This window comes from Ochotona curzoniae, unplaced genomic scaffold (genome assembly GCF_017591425.1).
Source record: "Ochotona curzoniae isolate NIBS_2020 unplaced genomic scaffold, NIBS_Ocur_1.0 contig_3819, whole genome shotgun sequence".
Lineage (NCBI taxonomy): Eukaryota > Metazoa > Chordata > Mammalia > Lagomorpha > Ochotonidae > Ochotona > Ochotona curzoniae.
Genome location: NW_024466004.1, coordinates 3155617 through 3165068, shown reverse-complemented (window position 1 = coordinate 3165068; position 9452 = coordinate 3155617). Strand labels below are relative to the sequence as shown.

General features: G+C 56.3%; 1 protein-coding gene across 1 annotated transcript; it reads right to left on the bottom strand.

The window, feature by feature from the left end:
- Positions 1-462: 462 nt before the first annotated feature.
- PIM1 (Pim-1 proto-oncogene, serine/threonine kinase) lies at positions 463-5373 on the bottom strand. Its single transcript, XM_040983294.1, has 6 exons — positions 4866-5373; positions 4651-4757; positions 4342-4392; positions 3864-4230; positions 2426-2602; positions 463-1927 (listed from the first exon to the last, which is right to left on the bottom strand). The coding sequence occupies exons 1-6, from the start codon at positions 4945-4947 to the stop codon at positions 1770-1772; spliced, it is 942 nt and encodes a 313-aa protein (XP_040839228.1). The 5' UTR covers positions 4948-5373; the 3' UTR covers positions 463-1769.
- Between the last annotated feature and the right edge of the window lie 4079 nt (positions 5374-9452).

Sequence of the window (9452 nt, the reverse complement as noted above, 5' to 3'; positions counted from 1 at the left end):
CCAATCCAGTTTTCTAAGGAGCCTCAGGAAAGAGTAGCAAATGGTCCAAGTGGTTGGGTCCTGGTATCCAAGTGGGAGACCCAGAGTGGAGTTTCAGGTTCCTAGAGTTAGCCTGGTCCAGCTCTGGGTATTGTGGCCATTTGTGGAATAAACTGACAGATGATTCTTTATTCCCTCCCTTTGCCTTTTCAGATAAACAAATCAAAAAAGGAAGTTACACTTCTACAGAATAGTCACTAGCCACAAGTGCCGTTGAAAACTTGATTTGCATACCCTAAAATTCCAATCAGCAGAAGTGACTTCAGGAGTCCCCTCCCACCAACACTTGCCCATACAAGGGGTCCTAAGGGGACTGCCTGCCCCACCTTAAGGAAAACTGAAGCCAACCTCAAAGTTCCCCCACCAAGTACCCAACATGAACCTTGGCTCGTTTCTCCAAGGACAACAATCACACAGCACAAGTTAAGACAAAAAGTATTTTATTCAAAAACGCCAAGTATAAAAAAAAAAAATAAGATCTCTGTTATTCCCCTGTACAGTACTTCACTCAGATAAAACCAGCAGGCTACATACTGCTCAAAACCCAGCCCCAGAGAGGATCCGGAAGGCACACCATCCACAACTGATTTCTAGAGCCTATCTTATATACACAAGTCAGCCGTGCCCCCCCACCCCGTCCCACGAGAAGCCAGGGAGCTGTAGCAGCTGTCCTGAGCCCCATCACCCCACAAAACAGAGCAAGCGTGTCCCAGCCCTCCCCAGCAGGTCCCAAGTCAGAGAGACGGAAAGGAAACAGGGGCAGCAGCTGTGGAAGCTTGCGGCAGGAAGGAACCAAATAAATAAATAAATAAATACATAACATTGACCTCCAGCTTGGAACACGCCATCTTCCCTCAAACAAACAAAAAAAAAAAAAAGGAAAAAAAATAACTTAAAAGGCAAAGTTAAAAAAAAAATTAGGTCCACTACAATCCTTTTGTATACTACCATGCCAACTGTACACAGATTTACAGCTTGTTCTGTAGATTTGCATTGTTTGTGCATTGTGTGTGTGTATGTGTATATGTGTGTGTGTGAGAGAGGTCTTGGCTTTGAAACAGTTTAAGTAGAAACCAAAAAAAGGAAGACCAGTTCGCTCAGTTTTACTAGAGGCAGAAAAAAAAAAGGGCAGGTGGCTCAGCGTTTGGCCCTGCAGCCTCTTCCATGGCACCTATCGTAGGCAGGAGGGGGAGGGGAAGAGGGGCAACCAGGGCACCAAACCCAGGCAGATTTTTTTTTTTTTTGGAGAAGCAGCAGGTAAGAGAGGCAAGTTCAAGTATTTCTCCCAGCACAGCCGGAGTCCCCACAGAAGGCACTCAGAGTCGGAAGAGGTGACAGCCCTATCCCAGCCCAACCTGGCTCCCCTCAAGAACTGATGAAGGGAGCAGCTCCACGCAGGGGTCCACCCCTTCACCCCAGGCGGGAAGGGGTTGGGAAGCCCAGCAGGGTGCTGGACACCTTCGAGAAGCAGAGTGTCTATGGGAGGAACGGGGTGGTGTGAGGGGGGCTAGGACACCTGGAGTGGAGTCTTTTTCCCGCCCCCCCACCCTGCCACATGTTCAGGAGGCAGCCTCCAGCAGCATGGGGTCTGGAATGAGTTTTCAATGTTGTTCCGGCATCAAGCATGCCCTGCGTGGTGGGAAGTGTCCCTGGTCGGCGGGATGCTGGAGACAGCTGCTCCCACTCTCCCTCCCCCTCGAGGGAGCAGAACAGGCCCATGGGAAAGGGTGCTATTTGCTGGGCCCGGGCGCCAGGCTGTGGAGGTGGATCTCGGCAGTCTCCTGGGGCAGGAGGGCATCCTGCATCCACGGATGGTTCTGGATTTCTTCGAAGGAGGGCCGATCGGATGGTCTCAGGGCCAAACACCATCGAATGAGATGCTGACACTCTGAAGAAAAGGCAAGGCGGGCCGAGGTCAGCACTGACTCACTTGTTTTGGCAAGACAGAAGGTCTTCCCCACGCGGCCTGCAAGGGGCCTCACAGGCCTGGGATCCCCACATGGGCCACAGCAGGGACTGGACCCCCTTCAATGAGGCCCGCTAGAGTCTGTTTTCAGTAAAAAGGTGCTGGTTCCACCTCCACCCATACCCCCTCCTCCCGCAGCCCCGTGGCTGTCACACCTCAATAGCTAGGGCCTTTCCCACACCACCCACACACCAGAAATAGGAAGGGTGATGAGCTGCACCGGTGACTTAATTCACATGGTGAAGTCACTGCACACCCACAGGAGTTGGTTCAAAGGCCTCAGACCCAGGCAAGAGGCTGGCCCAGCAGTGGGCACGCCTCAGCCCTCCTGCCCCTCAACCACCACCCCGGGGCCAGCTCCTAAGTCAACCGCCGGCCACCAAGCCTCCGAAGTAAGGTGAGAGAAGGTTCCAGAATTACCTGAGGAGACCCTCTGCCTGAAGAACACCTGGCCCCTGATGATCTCCTCGTCGTGCTCAAAGGGAATGTCCCCACACACCATGTCATAGAGCAGGATCCCCAGGGACCAGACAGCCGCCGACCTGCCGTGGTAGCGATGGTAACGGATCCACTCGGGAGGACTGTACACGCGGGTCCCTGGAAAGCAGCATCATGGGAGGATGTCAGCAAAGCAACTCCTGCACCCTCGCGGGCGCCGGGGAGGGGTGTGTGGGGGGGGCAGTGACAGGGAGGGCCTTCTCTCCAACCTTCCACTCCTCCCCGCAAGCTCACACCACTAAGTGGAATTCTTCACAAACAGCCCCGGCTGCGGCCCCACCGCGCAAAGCCAGTGTGTGCTGGGGCCAGCCACAGAGGCACCTGGACATGAATGTCAGCCCCGTGGAGGGCCGCATGCCACAAACCCGGCTTGCGAGCGGCACTGGGCTGAAGCTTCCCCTCCCCCAGGAGCCCGGCTGGGCAGGCTTGCACAACATTCCAGCCAGGGCGCCCTTTGGGGGGAGGCCTTCCTGCCCCCGCCCCTGACGGCAGGGGCACAGCACACACCCACACCCTCCCCTCTCCCGGGGCCCCCCGCAGGCCTAGAGCTGCAGGGCTGGTTCCAGACCACGTGATTCCTGTTTACAAACTTTGGGTAGTAAAAAAAAAAGACTCTATCCCGCGGGTGTTCACCAGGGGGCAGCAGAGACCAGAAGGGAAGGAGAAAAAAAACACACACACACACCCTGGGAGGACCCGGCCATTAACTGCTCAATACAAAAAATGCAGCCCAGCCCGGCGTCCTCCAAGGGCAAATAAACACAAACCACAAGCCGAGTCACAAGTTTTGAGAAGGCCGTGGCTCGTTTGGGGGGGCGGGGGAGCCGCCCGGGAGGCCGAGGCGCCCTCCCGCCTTTGATCTCCTCTGCCCGGCCTCCCTTTTCTCCCCGCGCCCGCGCCAAGCCCCTCCCTGAGGCCGCTTTTCATCCTCCGGGCCCGGGTCTGACCTCACAACACCGCATCCCCACACACCCCCCGACCAGCACCACCACACACTCCGGAGACGGGAGGAAAAAGAAAAGCCGGCTCCCCAAGATGAAAAGAGAGGAAGAGACGCACCCCCCCGCGCGCGCCCGGCGCGCTTCAAAAAACAACTCACTCCCCGCATCACACACACCCGGCAACCGGGCGAGGACCCCAACCCAACACCCGCACCCCAACGCGCGGGGCAGAAAAAAAAAAAAAAACTGGGTCACACTTGAGAAATCTGGGCTCCGGGCACCCACTGCATTCCACTCTCACACACAGAATAAGGCAACGCCACCGGAAACGCTTCCTCCAGGTCCCCGGCGCGCCCCACCCCAGGCCCCGGCCATCCCGGTGACCTCTGACAAAGGGGGACCCCGCCCCGGCGGCTCACCGTCGAAGTCGGTGTAGACCGTGTCCTTGAGCAGCGCCCCCGAGCCGAAGTCGATGAGCTTGAGCTCGCCGCGGTTGAGGTCGATGAGGATGTTCTCGTCCTTGATGTCGCGGTGCAGCACCCCGCAGTTGTGGCAGTGGCGCACGGCCTCCAGCACCTGCCAGAAGAAGCTGCGCGCCAGCTCCTCCTGCAGGGCCCCCCGCTCGGTGATGAAGTCGAAGAGGTCTTGCACCGGCTCGGGCCGCTCGAGGATCAGCACGAAGCTGTCAGGCCTCTCGAACCAGTCCAGGAGTCTGATGACGCCCGGGAAGCCCGAGCTCACCTTCTTCAGCAAGACCACTTCCATGGGCACGCGGGTGCCATTGGGCTGCCGGAGCGGGAAGGCGTGTGAGTCGGGGGGCGCCGCCCCTCTCCCGGCCCACCCGCCCCAGCCCCAGGGCCGCTCCCTTTCCCGGAGAGAGGGGGGCTGGACACTCACCAGCTCGCCCCAGTCGGAAATCCGGTCCTTCTCCACGTGTTTGATGGCGACCTGGAAGCCCACACACACAGACGCGAAAAAAAAGAGGGGGGGTCTCCGTGAGCTTGGCTGCTCTGCCACCTTTTCCCCCGATCCCGAGCCGGGGCCTCAGCACGCGGCGCGCCCTCCTCTCCAACACAGCCGACCCGGCCGGCGCGCCCTCCTCCTCCTCCCCTGCCCAGCCGACCCGGCCGGGGCACCCTCCTACTCCTCCTCCCCTGCCCAGCCGACCCGCCCGGCGCGCCCTCCTCTCCTACCCAGCCGACTCACCGGCAAGTTGTCGGCGACGCGGATGCCCGAGTAGACCGAGCCGAAGCCGCCGCTGCCCAGCAGCGGGCCCACCTGGTACTGCGACTCCAGGGGCTCCTTGTCTTTGCCTGGGAGAAGGCGGGCGACTCAGGACCGGCCGGTTCCCCCACCCCATCCCCGAGTCTCCCTCCCATCCTCCTCCCGCGCCCGGCCCGGAGTTCGGGGGCGACGCTCACCGGGCGCCAGCTTGGTGGCGTGCAGGTCACTGCAGGGCGCGGCGCGCAGGTGGGCCAGCGAGTTGATTTTGGACAGGAGCATCCCCACCTCCAGGGTGCCGGCGCAGGGAGCGCGGCCGCAGGCGCTGCCGCAGAGGCCGGGGCGGTGCTGCGGGCTGGCGCCGGGGCTGCGGCGGGCGATGCGGCGGGCGCTGCGGCAGGCGCCGGAGGCCGAGGGCGAGTCCGAGGACAACCGGCGGCGGGAGGGCGCGCCGCTCGCGGGGTCAGGCGGCGAGGAGGAGGAGGAGGCAGGCGGCGGGGCGAGCGCGTCGGGGGCTTCTTGGTGGGGCTCGGGTGGTGGTGGTGGTGGCGGCGCCGCGGAGCAAGGGGCTCGCGGCGGATGCTGCAGCCGGTGCCGGTGCCACCACCGCCGTCGCCGCCGCTGCCGCTGCCGCTGCTGACTCCTCTGCTGCTGCTGCTGCCGCCGCCGCCGGGCCCGCCGACTCCTCTGAGGCCACCGCCACCGCGGCCGCTGCAGCAGACGCCCCGCTCGCCCCGCCGCCAGGAGTAAAGGGGCGGAGCGCGCCCGCGGGGAGGGCGGCGGGGCCGGGGCGGGGCCGGGGCGGGGCCTCTCCGGGAGGCCGAGGCGGGGAGCCGGGCGCACGGGCGCCGGGGCTGGGACGGCCGCCGGCCGGGGCGCCGCCCCCGCAGCCGCCGGCCCCGCCCCCGCGGCGCGGCCGCAGCCAACCGGACGCCGCCTGATCTGCATAGCGCGGCGCGCCCCGCCCCCCCGGCCCGGCGGTCAGAATGGTGTGTGACGCGGCCGCGACGTGGCGGGAAGGAAAAGGCGCCAAAGTGGAGGGGGAGGGGCGCGGGGCGTGCGGGGAGGAAGGATGGGGAGGGGCGTCTCGATTCAAACCCAAACAATAACAAAGCCATCAAAAGGCCGCCCGAGGGCCGGGGCTCCGCGGCGCTCTCGGTTTCTCGGAGGTTTTTGGGTCAAGGGCTTCGAGCCGCCAGCCTTCACCGAGACGACGGGCGCTGCTGGTGTGTGTGAGGGCGAGGAGGCCGGGCCGAGGACGGCCGTGCGTGTGTGTGTGTGTGCGTGTGCGTGTGGAGGGGCGGCGGTGCCGACCAGGGTGGTCTTTTTTTCTGTGTGACTCACAGCCGAGACCTCCACGCCTGCTAGGGCGGAATGACGACGCGCTGTGGGCCGGGGCTGGGTTCCGGGCTTGTGGGGGAGCAGCCGGGCGTGAGTCACGGCGGCTCCTCAGCCCGGAACGAAACGGGGGGCCCCTGGTGCAAAGGCCCCCGGTCCTCCCTGGAGAGAGAGAGGTAGCCGTGGGTCGGGGAGAAGGGATGTGTGTCAGAGTGCCGGGGAATCACGAAACAAATGCGAGCATTGTGATGCCTGCTGCTGCCTCAGCCCGCGCGTGCGGGCGGGAGCGGGAGGAGGATTCCTCATTTACTACTCGGGTGGGAGGGTGCGCGCGGTGCAACCCGCGTTTTCGCGTCTTCGTCGTCACCTCCTCGCCAGCCCGGCCCGGCGAGCCCCGCCTCACCGCCCCCCGCCACGGAAATCACGCAAAACGGCCCAGTTCCACTTTGATCCTTTGTCCTTTTCAAACTTCTCCAAGAGTTGATAACGACGTGTGAAATGAGCAAATTAAAATTCGATGGAACCCATAAATTGAATTGTCAGGGGCCTAAGTCATTGGTAGTCGGCTACATCCAGTTTAATTTTCTCCAAGTTCCTCTCGCTTAAAAAGGAAAATGAGGGTCTGTATGACCATAGGCATTACTGAATTTAAAATATTTCTTCTTTAAAAGTTTACCTCGGTGCTCATTCTATAAAGATGCGCCACAATTTTTATTACTTTATTTCATAAAGCATAGATCCCTTTTGTTTGTGTACTGTGTGCTAACATTCACTTTTGTTGATTAGGGAAAAGAAAAACCCAGGGGAACAAGAATTATTCCCTTTTTTGCAGTTAGGAAAATGAAACCTAAGAAGGCAGACACGGTCACACAACAGCTCAGGGAGGAGGTGAAAGGGCTCAAACTCCACTCCCCAAGAGTCAAAGCTTCCTCCTTAAGAGACTTAACACTGAGCCAAATAAAGGTGCAAGGAATCTTAAAAAAAAAAATCAAGGAAAATGTTTATTATGAAAAAATGCATGGATTTCAAAAATTGTTCACACCAAAATAAACATTTTTCAGTTCCATTTTTTCCCCCCAAGAACCCTTTGAAGTTCTCCTGTGGGTGAACGCAGCCTTTTAAATCGAGCCCTCAGGTCCTTCCCCAGAGGACTGTTCCCAGTTCCACACCCGCAGGACCTTCCAGACTCTTTTTTACCTTTGCAGAGGCAGTCAACTTGTTCTGGCTGTGTGCTTCTTCAATTTTATTCAAAGCCTTTCTTTCTGCCCTTCAGGAAACAATTGTAATTGCATCACATTTTGCTGAACAAACTCCAAGTATTTGCTCAACGTCCATTCATCTGACAGTCATGTGGGGCTTCTTTTTTTTTTTTTTTTTTTCTTGAGAGGCAGAGAGACAGAGCTCCCATCCGCTGTTTCAGACCCTAAATGCCCAGAACTGGCAAGCAGGAATTCCACTGGCTGAAGCCAGAATCTGGAAATTAGCACAGCTCTCCCACCTGGGTGACAGGACCCAACGGCGCTACCTCCAGGGTCTGCAGGAGCAGAAAGCTGGCAGAAGAAGCCACAGGCGGGCATCTAGCTGGCACTCCCATACCAGAGGCAGGTGACATCCCAACACCCACCTCACTCATGTGGATGTTATTGCTCATTTTCTGTTCAATAACGTATACTTTGTCTTATTGCTTGAAATCGCACCTTATCCAACGTTTGTGGATGGAGATCATAAAGACTCCTACCCAAAAAACAGCCAACTTTCACCAAGTTGAAGTGGTTTGAATAGGCTTAGGTAAACTAAAGATTGGGACCAAAGGCTTTCAGCTGAATTAATCTAGTTTCAAATCCTGGATCTGGGACCTACTATTTCTGTGACATTGGTCAAGTGACTTAACCTTCTTCCCAAGCATTAGAGGGAATGGAGATAATAATAGCTACTACCTATTGATCTGTTGTAAGCAGCAAATACTAAAATTCTGCATGTGTAGTGTTTAACTTCTGCATGGCTAGTGTTTATTAACTTCTAATAAACATTAGCCATGATGATGATAATGATAACGATGGTGATAAATAAATGGGGGGGGGGGGACTACCACGGTCCTGCAACGATGGACTTGGTGCACAGAGCCGGTCCTCACACACATGGACCTTGACCGATGGTCGAAAGCCGAAGTTTATCCTTTATGCAAGGAGGGTCATATAGGATAAGGGAGGAGGTATTGAGCTTATCAACAAAACTCATCAGCTGTATCTATACATTTGTTTGGAACTCTTTTGTTTTGTATATTCTGCTAAGTGTTCTCATTCACATACTGTTCACTCAACTAGTCTCATACAAATGTTATCCATTTAGCTATACAAATGGTGTCCATTCAGTTGTTTTCATACAAGCATCACCCTATCAATTGTAATCTTGTGCTCCCTGACCTTCTAGGGTCACAATGTCCATTTATAGGGGACATTTTTTAAAGAGTTTCATACTTTGAAGTCCCCAACGGTAAAATGCTGTATAAATAGTTGGATTTTAAACACCTTCAGAATGGGATTTGAAGGAGTAGTAAACACAATATCAACTTTAACCTGATTCTTTCACTGTCATGAGATCTTTGCAAATATTTGTTTAGATAGGACAGATGTGGTTAGCTATCTGCTTATGCTGGGGGCTTCACTGCTGGAAGTTACAAAACACAAACCTTACTTGACAAAGAGCTCCTATTTATTTAAAATGCTTTTTTAAAAAAAGTATTTATTTTTATTTTAATAAAGAGAGGAGGAGAGAAAGAAAGGAACATCTTTCGTCCAATGGGTCACTCCTAAAGTAGCCGCAATGGGTGGAGCTGAGCCAATCTGAAGCCAGGAGCCAGGAGCTTGTTCTGGTTCTCCCATGTGAGTGCAGGAAATCAAAGCTTTGTGCTGTCCTTGACTGCTTTCCCAGGCCACAAGCAGGCAGCTGGATGGGAAGATGGGCTGCTGGGGTTAGAACTGGCTCTCATATGGGATCCCGGTGCATTCAAGGCAAGGACTGTAAATGTTACGCTACTGCACTGACCCGGTGCAAAAATTTTGAAATCTGTGTAGTTGTTTTTTTTTTTTAATGTATTATGCTTTTTCCATTAATGTTTTCAAGATTTATCATACTTCATATGTGTGAAATACATGTGAGAATCTAGGGGCCAATGTTGTAGCTAAGCCCTGCTTGCAGCTTCAGCTTCCCACATGGGTGCAAGTTCGAGTTGGGGCTACTCCTCTTCCAATTCAGTTCCTTGCTGCTACGACTGGGACAACACCTGATGATGGCCCGGGGACCTGGGCCCTTGTACTGTTATGGGAGACCCAGATGAACCGCCTAGGCTCCTGACTCCAGCCTATCCCAGCCCTTAGCTGCTGTGGCCATTTGGGAAGTAAACCAGCAGATGGAAGATTCTATCTCTTCTCCTCTGTCTGTAACTCTGC